This window comes from Pelmatolapia mariae, linkage group LG14 (assembly GCF_036321145.2).
Source record: "Pelmatolapia mariae isolate MD_Pm_ZW linkage group LG14, Pm_UMD_F_2, whole genome shotgun sequence".
Taxonomy (NCBI): Eukaryota; Metazoa; Chordata; class Actinopteri; order Cichliformes; family Cichlidae; genus Pelmatolapia; species Pelmatolapia mariae.
This window is the reverse complement of record NC_086239.1, coordinates 25,258,428-25,280,720: the sequence shown is the minus strand read 5'-3', so window position 1 is coordinate 25,280,720 and position 22,293 is coordinate 25,258,428. Positions and strand designations below refer to the sequence as shown.

The following is a 22,293-nucleotide window of genomic DNA, read 5'->3' as shown; positions in this document are numbered from 1 at the left end:
TCTTGCCCCATCTGCATAATTTTGTGCTGAACATTGGAGAGGTCAAGATCTCTGTCTAAATAAATAAATAAATCTGGGTAAATTCCCAGATGATTCAACATGCAACTATTTTGCTGGTAATACCTGAAATGAGTAAAGAAAATCAACAGCCTATTTATGCAAGACAATTCATAATTTTATTGGGGGGGTTATATTGGTTGGGTCTGATTATTGGGGGGGGGGGGGGGGGGGGTCGTAACCCCCCTAACCCCCCTAGAAATTATGCCCCTGGCTTGCCCTATGATGGCTGGGATAGGCTCCAGGACCCATACAACCCTGATAAGGATAAGTGGAAGAGAATGAATGAATAGATAAGATATGCATTTAAAAACATAAAACTGGTGTTTTAAAATTGAGGAATTATATATTTCTTACTTAATACTTTTTCCCATAACATGTTTCTTGGTATTTTTTTCTGGCTTAAGAAATATTATGTAACACTTGGGTGCAAAAATACAAATTAATAAGCCAAATGCTGAAGACAAAATTGCAAATATTTCCACAGCTACAGTGAACTTTCCAGGAGAACTGATGTATGCTGGGATGAAGGTAATCCACACAGCACAGAATATCAGCAGGCTGAATGTGATCAATTTGGCTTCATTGAAATTATCAGGAAGTTTTCTTGCCATAAATGCCAGGATCAAACAAATGATTGCAAGGATCCCTATGTATCCCAACACTGCATAAAAAGCAAACTCAGAGCCTGTGTTACATTCTAGAGCAATCATCCTATTGCTGTATGTAAACAACATATGTGGGTAAGGTGGGTTTAAAGTCAGCCACAACACACATGTTACTATTTGAATCAAAGTGCAGGAGCAAACAATAATTCTTTGTTGTGCATGACCAAACTGTCCAGCAACTTTGTTGCCAGGAAATGTGGCTTTGAAGGCTGTAACAACAACAATGGTTTTTCCCAAGACACAGGAAATGCAAAGGGCAAATGTCACACCAAAAGCGGTGTGGCGCAGCATGCATGTCCAGACTGTTGGCATACCAATGAAAGTGAGAGGACAGAGAAAACACAGAAAAAGAGAAAACAATAAGTAAGAGCTCAGCTCAAAGTTGCTGGCTTTTATCACAGGAGTTTCTCTGTAGTTAATAAAAACCACCATTGTCGCCAGGGAGAGAGAGGCCCCTAACAGGGATACAACTGTTAGAGCTATTCCCATAGGCTCATGATATTTCAGAAACTCAATTGTTTTAGGAATGCACTCATCTTTCCTGTCATTGGACCAGTATTCCTTGGGACAAGGTGTGCAGTCTGCTGCACCTGTTGAGGATAAATAGAAAGGCTGTGTTGTGTATCTAGATGTGCATAGATTTTTTTTAAAACCTGAAACATAAACAAACACTGAGTACATCACACTATGTCTCTTGTTTTGTTCTTTTTTGCAGGATGAGTGGGACTGGGGGGCGGTATAGCATACCTGTTGAGTTGGCTATAGTTCCCTCAGCACAGGGTACACAGTCAAAACAACATATAGGTTTTCCCTTGATTTGAGCTTTCCTGGTTCCTGCTGGACAAACATTAGAACACACCGATGTGGGGACCTGTGGCAAAAGACATGTCACATTAACATTCAGGAGAACATACAGTTGTCAAATTCAATACTGCAATGGAAAATTACAGTATAATTACCATTTTTCCTGTCCTCCACACTACTTTCTCATCTTCGATGCTGAGCTTGTAATCACCATTTGCAGCAGATGTAAAATTACCCAGTGTCACATGTTGCACTTTTCCATTTGTCAACTGCCAGTTAATAATTTCATAAGAAGCAGGAGGATCGCCATTCTCATTAAAAAACACCTTATCTCCAAACTGATTTATGAAATTCACTTTTTGCAAGCTATTACTGACCTGAAAAAACAGAGTGATTATTCATTAGATTTTTATAAGTTTATAAATTACTAATTATAATATAATTTATCTAGTAATTCAGAAAAATTTCAGTTGATTATTTCTCACCTCCTTGGGCTGAATTTCTGAAAGATTCACACATTGATTTACTGTTTTTGCTCCAACTGGTTGGCAAAATACCAGCTGATGCAGAGCATGTGCAATAGCATAAACTGCTTTATACACATTATAGGTCACTCTGAGCTCTGTGACATTGAAGAAAACATGCTCAGAATTCATTAATGTTTCATTGCCTGTGCATCTTTTGGTTGTGTCCTCAGTATCTGCATGTACCCCAGGTAAAACAGGAGTGCAACCCCCCATTATCTGCCAGAACTCCTTCACAAAAGGTGCATGTGGATCTTTATAAGGACTAATACTTGTAAGAAAGTGTTTAAGTTTAGGAATAGCCATCTTCTGCATTACAAATCCCAGGGCGCCACCAAAAGCTGTGTATATTTCAGGTGTGGAGGGCTGAGGTGCTGTTATCCAAGCCTCACTACCAAGCCACTGGATCCCTGTAATGTTTTGTTTTACTACTTCCTTCATCAAAGGAGAAAAGTCACCCTCAGGAGCAAAAGCTAGAATTACTTTGACAGTTGACTGTTTAATCATTTCTACAGCGTCTAGAATTTTATCCCTTGTATATGTACGTAGAACTGATCCAACAAAAGCAATGCAAACCCCAAGCTTTTCAACTTCCTGCTTAAAAGCAAGAATTCCATTACGTCCATAATCATTATCTGACTGTATGGCTCCAATCCACTGCCATCCAAAATGTTTGACCAGTGCAGCCAACGCCTTTGCCTGGAAGTAGTCGCTGGGGATTGTTCTAAAAAATGTAGGATATTTAGTTCTGTCACTCAGACAAGCACACGTTGAGAAGTAACTTACCTGTAGTGGAAGAAAAAAACAACACCAACGAAATGTGATGAAAATATTCTAAAAAACTGCCTAATAATGCATAACAAAGGCTTAACATTGCTTAATAAACTAATTTATCTCTTACTATTGGCACTTGAAATGGTCCAAGAGTTCCAGCAACAGCTAAGGACTGAGATGATCCTGCCTCTGCTATGACGGAAGATATTGTTGGAGAACAAGAAGTAGCGTTTATCCCCTGTGGTCTGCTAGCTAGTGTTAGTGCAGCACGTAAAGTATTAGTAGGAGATGAGCATGAGTTAAGGATCCTATAACCAAGAGATATATTTGGAAGGAAAGCAGGATCATTGTTGATTTCTGCAACAGCAAATATCATTGCCTGCGTCCATCGAAAAGCTCGTAGGTCAAACCTAAAATGTGTCATTACAAAAAATCCCAATTATAGAATTGCTGCTTAACAATTGTATGTAACATAACATTAAAGATACAAGCGTAAAGAAGCATGTATGGAGAAGTCTAATGTATCAAGACTTACACTGCACAATTCACTCCAGGAGGCTCACTCTCAAAAGTATAAGTGCTGCTGACCTCTTTGTTAAAAACTGGAAAAATCCCACCGATCATTATGTCACCCTGCTCAAACAAACTTGGCATGTTAAATTTGCCAAGCAGCTCACAGCCAGAAACTATGCTCAAGTACTGTATGGACAGAAAAACAAAAACAGTTCTCTGCATGTTTACACTGCACTTCTAAAATCAGATGAGGATAGAGCTTTTATAATGAGCTGGACAAAGGCAAATATGAAGGAAGGGAATTGTATTTATCCCAAGGCAGCAGTCTGAGCACAACAAGAAAAGGTGACTGCTCAAAAGAAGGTTCACATATCCAGTGCCGCATGTAACGTAACAGACGTGTCCACATGTAATCAATTCCCTACAGATAAAGCAGTTTATTCAACACGCTGATAATTCAAAGAGTGTCAAATGCAAATAATGTACTGAATAGTAAGTAAGTATCTGTTGTCGTAATGTGGAATTATCTTCATAGTACACAAAATGCCAAACGTTTAACCCTAAATATTTTTTTTCATTCACATTTCAATCCACACAATATTCACATTGGATATTGAAAATAGAGGCTGAGATGTGAGATCATTACATTATTACCCTCAGTCCATCATACATGCTTGGTCATTTTATAACTTGGAAAATGTTGTGCTATTGATTCAATTCTGTTCAATTTTATTCAATTTCATTTATACAGTGCCAAATCACAACAACAGTCACCTCATGGCACTTTGTATTATAAGGTAGACCCTACAATAATAATTGTAGGGTCTATTGTAGGGATATCTGCAATGTCTTAAACTGAAGCAATGAAACTGTATCTAAATGATCTGCTGGGTAAGCGGACAGCGTAGAGTGGTCGCCCCATGATCAGAAGGTCGGGGGTTCGAATCCACTGAACGGCTACCTTGAGATACCCCTGAGCAATGTACTGTCCCTACACACTGCTTTGTGGGTGCTGGATTGGTGGCTGCCCACTCCTTCACTGAGTGAATGGGTTAAATGCAGATGAGTAATTTCCCCACGGGGATTAATAAAGTATACATTATATTACCTGAACATCTCAGATCATCATTTTACATGAAACTGGGATTATCGGAGGTTAAAGTTATTAATAATTGTTTCGATTTTGCAGGTTGTGCTTAACAAAGGATAGACTATGTCTTTACCAATGGTCCCTCTAAGCTGTGCGCGTGCGCAATTGCGCACTGCTGGCACGGTCTCTGCGCACAGAAAATCTGCGTTGCGCACAAAAAAAAAATCTAACCTGAATTGAAATTAAAATGAATACTTTAACAATTATGTTTTGCAGTGTTAGTCAGTAAGTGACTGGCTGCCCCCATATGGGATTAGAACGATGCCACCTTATCCCATAGTCCAGCCAATAATGCGATTCACATTTGTATATACGCACCTAATCAACATCGCTGACAGTCTATGACAGCGTCCTTGTGTGCCGACACCGGTGTTTTAACTAGCAAAGTGGCGTGGGTGATGTGGAGTGAAGCCACGTTAATGACAAGGTGTACAACCATTGGAGATGTGAGCAGGACAGACGGAACAATTGACGGAAAAAGTGTGGACTTTGTACCAGTTTTTAAATTGTGTTGATAGGCCACGTAAAACCAGAGTTATGGTAAAAATATATGCAATGTTTGGTTTTCTTCCTGAATACTATCATTATTTATATTTACTGCGGGAAGAAACTGTAAAAACGGCATTTTATAAGGAAAACGCTCGAAAGCACTCTCTGCCTGTGAGCAAAAACAAAACCAAAAAAACCCCACCCTTTCCTATTCGTCGAAAAAAGTACCATGTCGACCAAACAAAAAATGATATGGCAACATGGCATTTAGTTGTTTAGGAAGGGGGGAAGTTTTAGGAGTGACGGCAGTGTTTTGAGATGTGAGAGATTTGCGACATTTAGCGCAAATCTTGTGTAGTTAGTGTGTAGTGTAGTCAATAGTTTTGTTGTGTGTGTCAGAACAATGAGGCGACTACTGAATGTTACAGGAGTGATACATCTCCTGCTGTAAGGCCTGCAGGTATCAGGCTTGTGATGTTCTCCTTTATCTCATAGTGGACAGAAATTATTTTTGGAGTGGCACAAATGATTTGTGTGGCATCAAATTTGATGCAGAACACCTGATTGTTCTGTAAATAGTTTGAAATGTTTATTTAAAAAAACTTCTTGGCTGCATTTTTAGGTAAACAGCTGCAAAAAACTTTGTTGTTTGCATAACTCAGTTACTTTTTTAAAGAAGTAACTATATAATTAATTGCCCAGCATTGGTCATTGTATACTGTATTTTGCAGACAGAGAGTTACAGAACTCTCTCCCAGACCACAGACTCATACTCATAATACAAGTCAGAGCTTTATAAAATAAAAACTAAAAAAAAGAAAGAAAGTTGTGTTTTCAAAATTGGAGTTCAAGTTATTTTTACTTCCAATAGTGTTAACATACTACACAGGTCATGAATAAGATTTTTTTTTTAATTTTCATTGTAAGTGGGATAAAGCAGTTAATTAAAAGTAGTCTAACATAAATGTTAATGCTGTAATTTGATTATTTTAATAAACCATGTAACTTGGATGGATTCGATGCTGGCGTAACCACAGTGCACACGCCTAATGTTGCTCACAGTGGTCCAAGGGACCACTCAGGGAGTTTGTGTGTTCGCTCAGACACATGAAAAATTAGAGGGAACATTGGTCTTTACTAAAACAAAGTAAAGTTTTTAGGAATTTAACTATTTTGATTGCTTTGAAAATATAGCCAAATTATTTATATAGCCAAATCTCAATAACAATTCTACTAAATACACACAAAAAGCATGTCACGCCTTCAATATGAAATGCAATTCAAAATCTCACTAAGCAGTGCTAGCTCTATTTGCCTGAAAATGTGAAGGGAGCAGTTAAAATCCCAACCTGATTTAAATGTAGCTAATTTTAGTAACATAGTATAAGACGTCTGTGCTGAGTATGGCCTAGAGACCCGAGGTCAGAATGGGAGACAATCCCAAGGGTGGTTGAGAATGACCGAACTAAGTTCGTGTGGGACTTGCAGATACAGACAGACAAGATGGTGGTGACTAACCAACAGGATGTTGTAGTGGTAGACAAGCAGAAGAAGACGGCCGTAGTGCTAGACGTAGCGATACCGAACAACATCCGAGATCTCTGTCCAGAAGAGTGCAGTCCTAGGAACAGCTAAGATAGTGTGCAGGACCCTCAAGCTCCCAGGCCTCTGGCAGAGGACCTGAGCTTAAAGGATAGATTGCAATAATTGCAATAATGGCATTTTTAAGTAAGATTTGACAAAACAAGTAGAATTTTTAGCCGGTTTATTTGTTTTTATAGATGATTTAGATATTTTCTTTGCAGGTTGTAAAGTTAAAATACAGAAGAATGTGCTAATAAACAAAGGGTAACAAATAGCTAAAGAAAACAAACCGCTACACCATCTAAATTATTACATTCTCACTGAAAAAGAACATTGTGGAAAAAAAGAAAAAGAAGGAACATTGGAAAAAGCTTCTCTGGTAAATGGTAAATGGCCTGTATTTGTATAGCGCTTTACTTAGTCCCTAAGGACCCCAAAGCGCTTTATATTATATTCAGTCATTCACCCATTCACACACACATTCACACACTCTGTGTGAAAATGTATCAAAGAAGGTTTGAAACACATTACAAATGAAGCTTGTGTCAAATATATGTAGCAGTTAAGTTCCTTTTCTCAACAGCCTCCCAGATAAACAGAAAAGAGGAAAAAAAACCTTTAATCTATGTTTTCAGTTTATTCAGCATCTCACAGCTAAACAAATTGCAACAGACTACACAGATACAGTGAAATTATTTCTATGATTCATACACCAGGACCAAATAAATTACAAATTAAATAGTTCTTGGTGGTATTTTTCCCATCAAATGCTTTTTCGAATTTTGTTCTGGCCTAAATATGATTATATAACATTTTGGAACAAAAATGCACACCAACAAACCAAAACTTGATGCCAGAATGGCAAATATTTCCACAGCTACAGTGAATTTCCCTGGAGAGCTGACATATGCAGGGATAAATGTGATCCAAACTGCACAGAATATCAGCATACTGAAAGTGATCAGTTTGGCCTCATTAAAGCTATCTGGCAGTTTTCTAGCAAGAAAAGCAAGTATAAAACACAAGATAGCAAGAAGTCCAATATAACCCAGGACAGCCCAGAATCCAACAGCTGAACCCAGAGCACACTCTAAGATGATCTTTTCTTTATAGTAGTCAATGTTCATGTTTGGGAATGGGGGGTTTATTGTTAGCCAAAGTATACATATCATAACCTGAGTCAGAGTAAATATCAGAACAGTGAGCCTCTGTTGTACAGGCCCAAACCACTTCATGACATTACTGCTTGGAAGTGTAGCTCTGAAGGCCATTAAAACCACTAATGTTTTCCCCAGAACGCAAGAGATACAGAGAACGAAGGTAATGCCAAATGCTGTGTGTCGTAGCATGCAGGACCACTCGGAGGGACGCCCGATGAACGTCAGAGAACACAGGAAACACAGTTTCAGTGAGAATAACAGCAGGAAGCTCAGCTCAGAGTTGTTTGCTCTTACAATAGGAGTCTCTTTATGAGTCAAAAATATTACTGATATCATTAGCACTAAAAACACACCAATACAACTAAATGCAGTTAAAAGTGCCCCCATGATCTCTTTGTAGGAAAGGTATTCAGTAGGTTTTGGAAGACACTTGTCTCTGTTTTCATTTGGCCAAAATTCAGGTGGACAGAGCAAACAGTCAGGAGAATCTGTGACAGATGTAAATGACAGAAAAATATAAGTATAATATATCCAAGATATATAATCAATTGAAAAATTTGGTGGCTCAAATATTTAAATGTTTTTGATATATATTCATTCAGGACACTAGAACTGATTTTAAATAGGTATTCTTACTCACTTGTCTGATTACTAATTGTTCCCTCGGGGCATTTAAAGCAGTCAAAGCAGCAAACAGGCTTATTCTTGTTTATAGCCTTTCGAGTCCCTGGTGGACATGGTTCTCTGCAGACAGACCTGGGAACCTGATTCGGCAAAATTCAACATGTTAAAACTCAATACTGAAACGCAAAATATGTTTTTTTTAATAACATTAAAATGTTTCTAAAACTGCTGTGAAGAAAAGATTATTTTTAAATCTATGAAATGTCCATAGTGTTGAGGGAAATTACCTCACTACTGTTTCCTCCCCAAACTATGATGACATCTTCTTTTAGTCTGAACCTTTCCTCCTTTGGAAAAGAGGCATCGTATTGACCAATAATACTAACTTCAGCAGAGCCATCCTCTTTCATATGCCAGTTTACTAAGTCATAGAGGGCAACTGATTGCCCATATTCATCAAATAAAACCCTGACCCCATTTTTAGTTGTGAAGTTCACATACTTAATGTGTTCGAGCACCTACAGAAAGACAATTAGCACATTTTATCATATATAAAATCATTAAATAGTCAGATTTTAACAGAAAACAAACAGAAAACAACAATAAATTTAATGATTAGAAAAAAAGATCAAATAATTTCAATATATTAGGACTTACCAACTTAGGTTGAACCTCATTTTTGTTCACACAAAGCTTCCCTGTTGTAGGATTTGAGCCATTCTGACATTGCAGTAGAGCATGTAGGGCATATGCTACTGAATACACAGCTTTATATACATTATTCTCTTCCCTGAAATATGCCACATCTGTGTAATCATTTGAGACTGTCCGCAGGTCCTCTGCACCAGTACACATAGTAGAAGTGTTTGACGGAGAGTAGCTGCAGTCAAAGAATTCCTCCCAGAAAGCTTTAATTATTGCACTCTGTGGCTCATCAGAAGGCTTCAAACCAAGTAAGAATTCTCCAAGACCTGGTATGGATGCCTGAGGGAGCGCAAAGCCCATTGCCCCATGTAAAATGTGCTTTCTGTTAGCAGAAGCCAGGTCTGGTTGCATTATCCATGACTCTGTGCCAATCCACTGCTTTCCAGTTATTTTATAAGTTTCAATTTCTGACAGGAATGATTTGGCATAAGACAAGGACATAAATAAGAGGACCACATTTGATGAGGACTCCAGTAGAGTGTCTAGAATAACACTGAAATGTTTTTTGCTTGTTTGTGAGTAGGGCAGACTGTATTCAATACATATGCCTTCTTTCTTTGCTTCCTTAACAAAGTCAGCTGTACCCTCCTCTGAGTACATGCCTATTGAATAAATAACTCCCACCCAGCGCCAGTCAAAATATTTCATAAGCTGTGCTAGGCCACTGATTTGGTAGCGGTCACTTGGCACCGTTCTGAAGAAGGTGGGGTAAAGTCTTCTGTCACTTAAGCAAGCACAGGTTGAAAGGTGACTCACCTTCAAAAAAAAAAAAAAAAGCAAACACAACAATCCTTTTTATGTTTTAAAGATAGACAAACACAATAAACAGTATTCAAAAGTTATCCCTCCCAGTCATTTCTGCTCACCTGTGGAACTGATAGTGAACGTAATATGAGGTTTATGTCTCCACTTACTCCTGATGAAGAATGGCCAACTAGAGCCTGGACCTGATCACTGCAGCTTTTTGAATTCTCTCCACTTATAGCCTCTACAGCTGCCCGTATTAGGTTTTCACTCCCACAGCCATTATACACCCTATAACCCAGACTCACTCCAGGAAGCAGTATAGCATCTCTATTGATCTCCTCCACAGTAAAAATCATTGTCCTGGCAAATTTCAGTTCCCTGTCATTCCGTCTGCAAAGAAAGTGTCAACTGTTGATGCTATACACATAAAAAAATATTTCACATTATCATAATGCACTATATCAGAAAGACATGAAGTATTCTACTAGCATAACATACAGGTGTTATTTATTTATTTTAATCATATTCACTTACTTTGTGCAGTATGTGTATGGAAGTGCTTGGTAGTTATTATCTATAAGTGTCCTTGTACTAGACATAGAGAAAACTCCTCCTATAATTAAATCACCTTCTTTAGAAAACTCCATGAATCCTGTCTGTCCAATCAGTCTGCATGTATGGTTGTCTGACTTTATTCTTGCCAGCAGAGTGAATAAAATCAAAGTGATCATACTCATCATGAGCTACCCTCCCCTTCACTGAAGTAGTTGTGTGCTTGGAGCTGACCTTTATAGTTTTTCTTCAATCATCAGAGAAATGTCTCCATCCATTGTGAGCACTTTCCCCATTCTCAAAAGATTATTTTGTTTTTTTGCATCACTGAAACTACTTCTATCTCTACTTCTGCTGATTGACTTGTAAAAGACAGGCAATTCAAATGTTCTTTGAGAATCTAAACAATACTTCATGGTATATTGGTTTAATATTAACTCTATATTATGTGTGATATTCTGAAGTAAAGCACATTTAATTATGTAATCTAATCAGTATTTCATTTTTAACTGGCCAGATATTCTATCTGTTTATTTTATTTTATAATAACAAATTTTTATTTTAATTATTATTGTTTCTGGCATCAAATTGTGTTTTTTTCTTATCTGATGCTGGTGCTTTGTTCATATACAAACAACAATATTTGTATTCATGTGAAAAAAAAAGGGAATTGTGTTTAAAAAAACATAAAAGCAATACTTCTTGGACCAATATTAATGGGACGTGCTCTACGCACTCTTCTGAGTAATGTTTCTTGCCACAAGGAGCAAACAAGCAAAAAAAAGAACAGGAAAATGACGTACAAGAGGACACAGACGGATGCTTTTATTATACATCTTTAATCTGCATTAATACAAATGTTCATTTTGTTTTCACATTTCATATGACAGCTGTAGTGGAGAGAGATGGATGCTTGAAAATGACCTTCAAATTAACCTATTGATCTTGACAATTAAGAGATACTTTGTTGGGATCCTAGAATTCTGGTGGCAGGTGACCAGTTGCACCTGAAAAAGCATATTCAAGAAACTGACTTTTGTTAGGATGGATTGTCGTAAACTTGAAAGGGAAACTAACACACAGTACAAAGTAGCTAATAGCTCTATCTGCCTTAACACACCCCAGGATCTCAGTGCTGATCCATCAGTTCCCTCAATAAGTAGGTCTTTTGACATATGTTTCATGTTATTATTGAGGAGAAAAATACTAAAAGTCAGCCAGATGAGCAACACAGTAACAAGTAGGGCATTTAATCGATAGCGTGTTGAAAAAAACAATTTCATGATAGGATGAGCTGCCTTGAAGATAATTAATACATGAACAGTTCTCCCCACTACACAGGTCAAGCATGCAAGTATTATACACCACTGAGATGGCTGGTAGATGTTGACTAATGGTGAAAAGTTGCAGTTATGATGCAGGCTGACTCTGCTTGATGACATTTCTATTCTTGACATGTACATCGCAAACAGCAACAAAGCTGCCTGAAAAATTTTGCCCACCCATTTACTGGAATCTGTTGGCTGCACAATTTTGCCCATGTAAACAGTAACTCTGACGCCATCTGTATGAAAAGAAAGTTACGCTTTATTATACAACTATTCCGGCATTAAAGAACTTGTGTATTTATTTGTTTATTACCTGCTGGTGTTAGAAACACTTCTTTTGGGTAGTGTGTTGAATAGACCTTGGATGACATCTGCTGATGAAATAAAAAAATAATCTGTTATTGGACAGTCATCATAGACACAATAAATGGAGATGGACAAAACGAAAATCTCAAAACACACAATTTGACATATTAACTGCACACATATCTTATTGCAGATGATCTTGACATAAGCTCTTCAGTTTTTCAAAGGACTCTTGGCTCATTTTGTTGTCAGCAACATTAAAATATTAACACACTGTGGAATTTGAGGTCTTTATATACAGAAACTTGAATGACTTTACCCTTAAAGTACACATTGAAGATGCATATACAATCATTTTTTTTTCTGGTGGTACACCAGGACAAGAGTGATAATGTGGGTTCAATGTGCCAGAGATCTCAGAAGAACAGATGGGCAGGTATTTCTGTAATTTAAATGTATCCTCTAATGATTAGATTATATCTGGATGAAGGCTAATTACAGATAATACATAGGATTATCAGTGCAATTTGTATTGAATTGGCATGAGCAAAAATGCAGTTTCTATACAAGAACAGGAATGATTGTTTCAGTGCTCTAAATTCACATCTCAATTTCTATCCAGTAGGATTCATTTTATTTTTCTATCATAAATCCGGCAGTTACCTCTGTCATGTGTAGAATACAGTTGGTCTTGGACAGCAAATATATCAAGAACTGTAGAATTCTACAATTATGTACATGCTTGCTTCCCTTATCTTCATTCACAGTGTACTTATATTCTTGAAGTAGGTGTACACATCCATTGGAGACCATGCAGTTCAAAGGCAGATCCACAAAAACTGTATAGTCTGTTTTGATCCCTTCTTGTGTGAAAATATTATTAGAGCCAACACTAATCTCAGAAGTCCTAAAAAAAATGAGAAAAGAATTATAAACATTTTTAAATAGCATTTTACAAGTTTTCATGAATTCATTACACTTATATACAGTCAAATTGCTTGAATTTCCATTTATTCATTATTTGTAGGCACATAAAAATTACTTGATTTCATTTAAATAAGATGGAAAGATAAAATTATGGTAAACCATTTTTAAATATGAAATGCAAAACTAGAAAAAGTATCATAACACAGCACTGAGCCTGTTACTTTGCCTATAATTACAGTAATATACTAATGACTTGAAATTGTAACATATTTGAAATCAAAACATATTATCATTTATGGTATTTAGACTCCCAAATTTCTGGGAAAACCACACCGGCTAACCATGTACACACAGATCACCGGTCACGTTGTAATTTACTCACCTGTCACATGTCTGTGTTAGTTTTGTGCTGTCATTGTCATGAATGGCAGCATTTTTACACAATGCAGCAAAGGCCTTTGTTTCTTCATAATGCTCATACAGGTCCAGGTTGAGCCATGTGTCACATGGCAACACCCAAATGAACAGTGTTAGGAAAACAAATGTGACTGTTGTCATCTCAGAGCCTTGCCTTTGGCATGCATGCTTCTTAGAGGGACATGTTTTATAGCTTCTTCTCTGCAGCAAAAAAAACCTGTAGCCAAAACATTGGGCCACTCTCATTGGTACATGGAATACCTGTACCAATGCTGCTGTTGTAATCTTTTTTTTTTCTTTTTTTTTTTTAATTAGGAATATCAGCTATAACACATGTGTCCGGTTTCCTAAAAATGTTTATTAAAAATGTCTTAGACTGTTTATTGAGACCAACATAATAAGGGCCTGTAAGTTTTTACAGCTGTTCCTGTAAATCAGCTCTTATATCCATCCACTTTCTTCACTGCTCACTCAGTTTGGCGTTACAGGAATTCTGGATCTATCACAGCTGTAATAGGGTGAAAGGCAGAGGACACCCTCAGTTGTTTGCCAGTCTATAGCAGGGCTAACACAAAGAAACAGACAACTATCCACACTCACATCTATGTCAAATACAGGAATCTTTAGACTATTTGAGGAAGCTGGAATACCTAGAAAGAAACCTCACAAGCGCAGGAAAACTATGCAAACTCCACACAGAAAGACATCAGCCAGTCAGTATACTGAAACCCAGGACCTTCACCACTGTACAACAACAACAACAACAACAACAACAACAATAATAAGAATAACCAAAATAATAATAACAATTTTATTAATATATATAATTTGTTTGTTAATAGAGTAGATTATGTTGAAGTTCTTTTATTAGGAATGTGTCCTAGGAAACACAGTTGCTAAAATCATTATTAAATATGCTTACAGATTAGTCATTAATGATTATTAGCTTATATAAAATATTGTCTATAAATTAATAATGACAAAAAATAAGTTTGATTTTTAGCAAGCGTATCAATTACTCCCTAAGAGTTTTGTCTTGAAGGCCATTAAACCAATTATTGTTTTCCTTAAGAAGCAATAAAGAATATAAATGTGATTCAAATTATTGTGTGTGGCACCATGCAGGAAGCTCAGCAGAGGTCTTGGTCACTACTTGATCAGGCCTATTAAAAGTAATGATGTTAAATAGATCCACAGGAGCTCTGCATAAAAAAAAAGTAGTTTCTGCCTTCAAGAATGCAAATCTCTATATTTATTAGTATTTTCTCACAATTATCTAGTAATCAGTCTCACAGCTGAAACACCCAACCAAGTCTGTTTTTAGAAAGAGACAAAATTTACTGATAAATTAATATGCTAATCAGGAATGTTCTTAATGTTTCTTGTGCACAAAGAATGTTGTCATAAAAGCAATCATGTATTACCTTCAACAGTCCCTGAAATGGAGGGCAACTATAGCTGTAAAATAACACAGGAACAGTGTGCATGACAATATGGAAGAGTTATATGTCTTTTAAACTGTGCTTAAATATTTGCTTCATTTTATTATGGTGGATGTGGAAGTTCTGCGCATATATGAAATCTTGACGGAAGACCCCAAAATTTAAAGTGACATTTTAATTTAAAGAGACACTAGCTGCTTAAAAATGCATGATCTGCGCGATCCTTGAACGTATGTGAGTTAAATGTATTCGTTCATGCCTTGCAACTAAATCTCCATCTTAGCCCTCTACTGCATAGCGTTGCCCTGAGGCAACAAACCACATTTTTATGCCTTACACTGGCCCTTCAAAAAAAAAAAAACTTTTTTTTTTCAAATAATGCTACCAGGCACATCTCTTTACAATAAAATGATGAGTTGAAGGTGGTGTGACTTATATTTGGGGGGGGCAGGACCCCTTTCTGCAAGCTGCAGTAAATGAGAGATGTCTCCATTCAGAGGCAAGATAAAGATCACTATTTTACATGTTTATAGTGAAATAAATGTATATTAAAAAATACTTGTATGTGCATGAATATGTTAAGAAGCATATTTGATTGTTTTTTCTACTTTTTAAAATTTATTTATATAGTAAAACTGTTAATTTTCATTCGTTGCCTCAAGGCAACACTGCGCAGTTAGCCCAATTTTTTTCAGGCACTATAGTGCATTTGCATATGTGTGTAGAGATGTGTTTGTGTGCATTTACATGATCATAGTCAATGCTTTTTACTTTACAATCTACTCATAATTACAGGACATGGATGTAAATACCTTTTATGCAAGGAAACCAAGGGAATGTGCACTTTCTGTCCTCAGAAAGTAAGGACAGTGAGCTTTCAGGGAGTGACAGTGAAGTAGAGGAGTGGATGCCTGAATGAGGTTTGAGGGACACTTAGGAGCTCAGGGGTCAGGGGTCAGTTGGTAAAGTAACTGTGTCTGTGTGTGTGTTAGTGCCCACATAGCAAGCAGGTCTGGCCAGGATCTGGTATCAAGTCGGCACTTCTGGGAGAGTAGAAAAGCGCTATATAAAAATCAGTCCATTCACTGTCTGAACAGTTTCGGTATGTTACTTTTGCACTGTTTTGCATGTTCTGGCACATGTTGTTATTGCATGGCTTGATTAAGGTACACATTATGCTGACATCTGAGGCCAGAGCTGAAACTGTTCTGGGCCAGCACAGGGCCAGCATTGTGTCTACAACTGGCCCGTGGCTGCATACCACCTACAGATGGCCCACATACCGCAATGAATAACGGCCCTTTGGTGGCCCAGATCAGGTTTGCCAGAGGTAATCCACACATGGGCCAGCACAGGACGACTAGGGTGTCTGAAACTGGCCTTGTGCTGGCCCATGTGTGGACCACCTCTGGCAAACCAGGTCTGGGCCACAAAAGGGCCATCATTCTTTGCGGTATGTGGGCCATGTGTAAACACATTGTGTGGGCCTGATCCCTGCCATACCAATATTGCTGTGCGGGTGTCAGTGTGTGTGGTCGTGTATTACTTATAGTTGTGGGGACACAAATTTGTTTACACACTCACATTGTGAGGTCTCGCCTACTTTATGGGGACAAATTGCAAGGTAAATCATTCAATTTTAGGGTGAAGGCTTGAGTCAGGGTTAGGATAAGGTTCAGGCAGGGAATAGTGATGGGTAGAGTCAGGATAAGTCTCCAGGAAATTAATGTAAGTTAATGTAATGTCCACAAAAGTGATGGAAACACAACGTGTGTGTGTGTGTGTGTGTGCGCGCGCACGCGCGTGCATAGGGTTAGGGTCAAATGTTGGATGCATTTTGGTGTTTTATTGATTTGTGAAATGTTTACATTGTTTATTTGTTGTTTATTTATTTGTTCATCCTTGTTGTACTAATACAACTTATTATAGAATAACTTGGCATTTTACTACCCTTGTTGCACAGTGTTGCCTTGAAGCAACAAACCAATATCTGTTTGGGGGGGGGCAGGGTGTCAAATTTTATGATTGATATATTATTAGGGACCCTAAAGCTCCCCCAAAATAGGGAGAAATAATTTTTTCCCCAAAAATTAAAAAGTCATGCAGTAGAGGGTTAGGAGTTCAAAAATGTCTGCAAAAAAGAAATAAAGAGATTCACAGGGCACTTTTGTAAAATTATCATGGGACTGAGTTTGTTTCAAAGGAATATAGAAACTACTGCCCATTCTTTAAAGGGTTGTGACCGAAAAGTGGGAAAAGAATTTAGAGGGACTGAAATTTGTTCCTGTGCAATCCCATGAAATCAACTCAAGAAACTCAAGAAAATACTTTTGTATTTTAATAATTTGATTGCATGGGATTGCAACAGGTTATCATTGTAGTTTAAAAATTATTTTTATTTATTTATTTTAACTTAGTAACTAAGAAACTTCTGTTCACACAGGCCCTGTTAGTATTAGATTACCCTTAAAAAATACCCATGAAAAGTGCCAAATACAATTCCACAGCCCCATATTTTGCAGCAATTATTATATTTACCAGTTGGATAACGTTTCGTAACTTTGCAATTAGCATAATCTGTCATTTATTTTACTCTTTTAGTAAATAGATTGTTTAGTTTGTATTCTTTTGGTATAAAGGCACTGGAAGATGTCAAATGCAGCTGTTACTATTGTATGTATGTGTGTGTGTGCTGTACTGCAAACTGACTATAGTACATTTGTCAATGAATTCAAAATTTATGGTATATTATAAAATCTTTTGATTTAAGATCTTAAAGACACAAACTGATTCCCAGCACAAAGACAGAACTCTCTTATTAATCAAAAGCTTTTTCATTATACCTATGTTAATACTGTACAATGCAATAAAAACTTTCAAACTTGAAAAAGAGTTTGAAATAAAATTTAATTGAATTACTTATGGATCAAGGAATGGCACAGTTCAGTAGCACTGAGATAATACCTTAAATAAACAAACAGAGGAAAGAAAGGAGGCAAGAGAGCAAGAGATCAAAACAAAGCCTTAATTTAATAAACATGTAACAGTTACATGTTGTGACAAAGATGTTAACTAAATTAGACCTTCTTATTTTCTGCTTGATGGAACATGCCACCTGTTGCTCTTGTTGTTGTGTTAAAGGATGAACAATCTGTTGCTGTGTTTAATCCCATGCAGCTCCTTTATTGGACTCTGGTGCAGCTGTCCCATTGGAATAAATCTATTGGGTAATAAAGTCATGCCTGAAACAGATGCGCACTTATTTGCCTTCCTCAGTCTTTCTTGTTTGTTGTTTTTCTGTATGTGCAATCTTTTGTTTTGTATTGCATCATTGTTCATTTGAACTTCAGAATAGAAGTTTGGTCATTACTGAACCCCATTAATAAAAAGTAAAGAACAATTCCTAATAAAAACTTTCTCGAAAGTTCATAGTAACATGAATCTTAAACAATTCCTATTAACATTTTTTATGAACTAAGTATGGGTAGCCATTATCAGTTTTACTAGTAGACAGAGTATTAGATTAGCATTATGTTAGATTTTTAAGTTAAATTATTTTCAAGGTTTAATAAGTATGAATGAATGCACATATTTGTGAAGTAAGGCATATAACAATCGATATCCAGCCCATCAAAAAACATAATGTTTCAATTATGTACTGTTCAATCTAAATGAGCAGTATAACATGGGCCTAAACACGGAATGGGGAAAGAGAAGGCAGATGCCAGCAAAAGTTCAGTTATAGGTACGCCACTGAATGTTGTGTGAAGGTGAAGCACATGATTTATATTTGATGGAATTAGGGGTACTTTATTCAATATATTTTGTTATGTCGCATGAAGTGTGGAGGTGGGATTAAATAAGTGTGCACTTTTTCCCACTCCTTTTTGATATGTAACTGAATCAGAACAGGTGAAGCAATATTGAAATCTATTAGCTTTATTTTGTAAAGTATTTTTTTCTCTTCTTTACTTCGCTAAATGAACTTTGTATATTGTTTAGATGATCGAAATAAATTAAAAAACAAACAAATAGAATTAAGTGTAAGTTTAATATAAAATGTGTATTTGGCAACATCATGGTTGGACTAATCATCACAAATGTAACTCTACTGTCTTTCACTTGTCACACTGGTCACAACATATGACATTTATTGACATTAACAAACATTATAGGAAGATTGTGTAGTTGCAACCCACCCCTGGAATTTAAACTCTTAATATTGTATATCATAATTTGATGTCTTTCCCATTATGTGTTTCTTAGTATTTTGTTCTGGCCTAAACAGGATTATATAACATTTTGGCATAAAAATGCAGAAAAGCAATCCAAAGCTGGAAGCCAAAATAGCAAATATTTCTACAGCCACAGTAAACTTTCCGGGTGAGCTGATATAGGCGGGGATAAATGTGATCCAAACTGCACAGAATATCAGCATGCTAAAGGTTATAAATTTTGCTTCATTAAAATTATCAGGCAGCTTTCGAGCCAAAAAGGCAATTGCAAAACATGTTATAGCCAGAAATCCTATATATCCTAGAACAGCGCAGAACCCTACAGCTGTGCCTGTATCACACTCTAAAATGATTCTGTCCTTATACAGTAGCAAATTCCTAAAAGGAAAAGGTGGGTTTATTGTTAACCAAAGTATGCATATCAAAACCTGTATAAAAGTAAAGACCAGAACACAGAGTCTTTGCTGCAGAGGGCCAAACCATTTCATCACATTAGTCCCTGGAAGTGTAGCTCTGAAGGCCATTAAAACTACTATTGTTTTACCAAGAACACAAGAGATGCAGAGGACAAAGGTGATGCCAAATGCTGTGTGTCGCAGCATGCAGGACAATTTGGTTGGCCGTCCGATGAAGGTCAGAGAGCACAGGAAACACAGAGTTAAGGAGAAGAGCAGCAGGAAGCTCAGCTCAGAGTTGTTTGCCCTTACTACTGGGGATTCTCTGTGACAGTAGAAGACTAATGTTGTAACCATAGTTAGAAAAACTCCCAGCAATGAAAATAACACTAACACTAACCCTAGAATTTCATCATATGCCAGGAATTCTACTCCTTTGGGGATGCAGGCGTCTCGTTGTTTGTTTGACCAGTACTCTGGTGGGCATTTCACACAGTGTATTGAATCTGCAACATTAAAAATAAAGTAGGGAATTATCAAACAAACAACCTTTATTTGTCACATACACAATCATACAGAGTACAACATGTAGTGAAATGCTTGTGTCCGAGCTGCGGTCAGGCTACAGACATAGCCGCACCATTCCAGCATGGGGGGTCTAGCCAGGACCCTTACTGGATAGTGGGTGGGAATTGAACTTGCAATTCCCACTCCAAAGGTGTGTAGTCTTACCAATACAGTATCCAGCTGCTTAATTTTCTTTGTTTCTTTTGCTATTTATTCACCTGTCACATTACTGATCTCTCCTTCTGGGCAGGGTATGCAGTCATAACAGCAGACTGGCTTTCCTTTCTGAAGGACCTTATGTGTTCCAGGGAGACACATCTCACTGCACACTGACACAGGCACCTCCTACAGGCATAAAAACAATCATATTCATTTTGTACTATCTCTATAGTTAAATAAGGATTTAAAAAACATAAAAGTTAATATTCATATGAAGAAACTTCAGTCTCTATGTTACCTCAGTCAACCCATTGCCCCAGACAACCGGGATGTTGTTCATGACAAACTGATTTCTCTCTGGAAGAGACACATCAAAAATGCCAATGGTTCTTCCCTCCATTGTTCCTCGAATTGTAAACTGTAAATTAACAAGTTCATATCTTGCTGGGGTGTCACCATTTTTGTTAAAATACACCCTTTCCCCTTCTTTTGTTGTAAAATTTACAGTGTTAAGATACTGTAAGACCTAAAAATGAAATTACATAGAAATTAAATTAAGCATTTCAGCTCTTCTCATATTGTCAGAATGAACTGACAGTCACTCACTTGCCATGGTTTAATGTGTTTGGGGTCAATGCAGCTCCCATTAGAAAAGGACAGTTGATCATTATCACATTTGATCAACATGTCGAGAGCATGAGCCACTGCGTAAACTGACTTGTAGACATTATCAGTAAATCTGAGCTCAGACACATCAGTGAACTGCGATTCAATGTTTTGCAAGCTCTCATGGCCACTACATGGCTGTTTTTGAGTGTTTACAGTTCTATTGAGAGAGCAGTCAAACACTTCTTCCCAGAATTCCCTAACAAACTGACTATCAGGGAACTGTGAGGGGTAGAGCTGCTTTAGATACTCTTCTAGCCCTGAGATCTTAGCTTTAGGGCTGGTGAAGCCTAATGAGCCCACCAGGATTTTGTGTCCCTCACTGTCACTCAGAGAGTGATCTGTGATCCATGCATCACTGCCAATCCACTGGAGTCCTGTAATGTTATGCGTGTACAGCTCAGTAGCCAGCAATTTAATTTCTCTGTGAGACATAAAAGCCATAATAACTTTGGAAGTGGACTGCTTAATGATTTCTATTATTCTTTGTAGTCTGTTTGGTGGATCTGATGATGAAAATGCTTCAGAATACTCAATACACACTCCATATTCTTTTGCAGCTTGGATAAATGCTGCTATGCCATTGAAGCCATATTCATTATCCACAGCTAACGCCCCAACCCAGGACCATCCAAAGTGCTTGACAAGCTTGGCAAGAGCTCTGCTCTGGTAGTAGTCACTGGGAATAGTTCTGAAAAAAGTAGGGTACTCTTTCCTGTTGCTCAGACAGGCACAGGTGGCAAAATGGCTGATCTGCATTGAAATATACAAATATCTGAATAGCATTGGCAGAGCAAACATTAAATATTACCATTTTAGGTTTATGCATTACCTGTAGCTATAATTTTACTCTTGCAATTTTGCGAGAGAACTGTAGAGGTGCAAAAGTGCAATATGAAAAGTGAAATTATACTTCAGTGACTTGTTTTCTTTGACTTACCACAGGTATCTGAAACCTTCCAACAACCTGTGCAAATGCAATAGTTGGGCTTGATCCAGAATGTCCCAAGATTGCTTGCACCGTCTCAGTGCAGGTGTCCTCGCCGAGTTGTCTATTTAACCCACTCAGCAGTGTCAGTGCTGCTCTCAGTATGTCCATGGTTCCACAGTTATCATAAATCTTATAGCCAAGTTTAATATTAGAAAGCATGTGGGGATTTTTGTTGATTTCATTTATGGCAAAGATCATTGTTTGAGCAAATTGAAATTCTCTAAAATTAAAGCTGTAATTATTAATAAAAGTAACAAAAACTTTGTGTTAAAGGTTCCAATTTAGAACAAAATACACACAAGCATAAACTATTTAAAATGAAATGTAAATTTAACAAATTTCTCATATAAAATAGGATATAGGATAAACAATACATACTTTTTGCATTTTCGAAATTCTGGCATTGTCTGAAATGTGTTAGTTACATAATCCTGGCCTGTGCGAAATGAAAAAATGCCTCCAATAACAAGATCCCCATCCTGGGTTAGTTCAGGTGGTTGTGCCAAGCC

General features: G+C 37.2%; 3 protein-coding genes across 3 annotated transcripts; all 3 read right to left on the bottom strand.

Annotated features, from left to right (window-relative positions):
* Positions 1–410: 410 nt before the first annotated feature.
* LOC134640599 (extracellular calcium-sensing receptor-like) lies at positions 411–4,012 on the bottom strand. The gene is made up of 7 exons (XM_063492508.1): positions 3,995–4,012; positions 3,363–3,526; positions 2,955–3,237; positions 2,015–2,839; positions 1,685–1,906; positions 1,473–1,596; positions 411–1,315 (listed from the first exon to the last, which is right to left on the bottom strand). The coding sequence occupies exons 1-7, from the start codon at positions 4,010–4,012 to the stop codon at positions 411–413; spliced, it is 2,541 nt and encodes an 846-aa protein (XP_063348578.1).
* Positions 4,013–7,297: 3,285 nt separating this feature from the next.
* LOC134640598 (extracellular calcium-sensing receptor-like) lies at positions 7,298–13,470 on the bottom strand. Its single transcript, XM_063492507.1, has 6 exons — positions 13,295–13,470; positions 9,919–10,189; positions 9,005–9,808; positions 8,635–8,865; positions 8,364–8,487; positions 7,298–8,211 (listed from the first exon to the last, which is right to left on the bottom strand). The coding sequence occupies exons 1-6, from the start codon at positions 13,468–13,470 to the stop codon at positions 7,298–7,300; spliced, it is 2,520 nt and encodes an 839-aa protein (XP_063348577.1).
* A 5,115-nt stretch (positions 13,471–18,585) lies between these two features.
* LOC134640597 (extracellular calcium-sensing receptor-like) lies at positions 18,586–21,982 on the bottom strand. The gene is made up of 6 exons (XM_063492505.1): positions 21,734–21,982; positions 20,734–21,546; positions 20,426–20,653; positions 20,187–20,310; positions 19,694–19,907; positions 18,586–18,742 (listed from the first exon to the last, which is right to left on the bottom strand). The coding sequence occupies exons 1-6, from the start codon at positions 21,980–21,982 to the stop codon at positions 18,586–18,588; spliced, it is 1,785 nt and encodes a 594-aa protein (XP_063348575.1).
* Between the last annotated feature and the right edge of the window lie 311 nt (positions 21,983–22,293).

Excerpts from the sequence above, each read along its gene's own strand:
- LOC134640599 (XM_063492508.1), bottom strand. Across the intron at positions 2,840-2,954 it reads GACCATTTCAAGTGCCAATA|GTAAGTTACTTCTCAACGTG; the intron begins GTAAGAGATAAA and ends CTTCCACTACAG. Across the intron at positions 1,907-2,014 it reads CAGAAATTCAGCCCAAGGAG|GTCAGTAATAGCTTGCAAAA; the intron begins GTGAGAAATAAT and ends CTGTTTTTTCAG.
- LOC134640598 (XM_063492507.1), bottom strand. The coding sequence starts at position 13,470 with ATGACAACAGTCACATTTGTTTTCCTAACACTGTTCATTTGGGTGTTG. Across the intron at positions 8,488-8,634 it reads GGGGAGGAAACAGTAGTGAG|GTTCCCAGGTCTGTCTGCAG; the intron begins GTAATTTCCCTC and ends TTGCCGAATCAG. Across the intron at positions 8,212-8,363 it reads AACAATTAGTAATCAGACAA|ATTCTCCTGACTGTTTGCTC; the intron begins GTGAGTAAGAAT and ends CATCTGTCACAG.
- LOC134640597 (XM_063492505.1), bottom strand. The coding sequence starts at position 21,982 with ATGATCTTTGCCATAAATGAAATCAACAAAAATCCCCACATGCTTTCT. Across the intron at positions 21,547-21,733 it reads GAAGGTTTCAGATACCTGTG|ATCAGCCATTTTGCCACCTG; the intron begins GTAAGTCAAAGA and ends ATTTCAATGCAG. Across the intron at positions 18,743-19,693 it reads GTAAGGGCAAACAACTCTGA|TAAAGAAGAGAAAAAAATAC; the intron begins GCTGAGCTTCCT and ends CATTTAGCGAAG.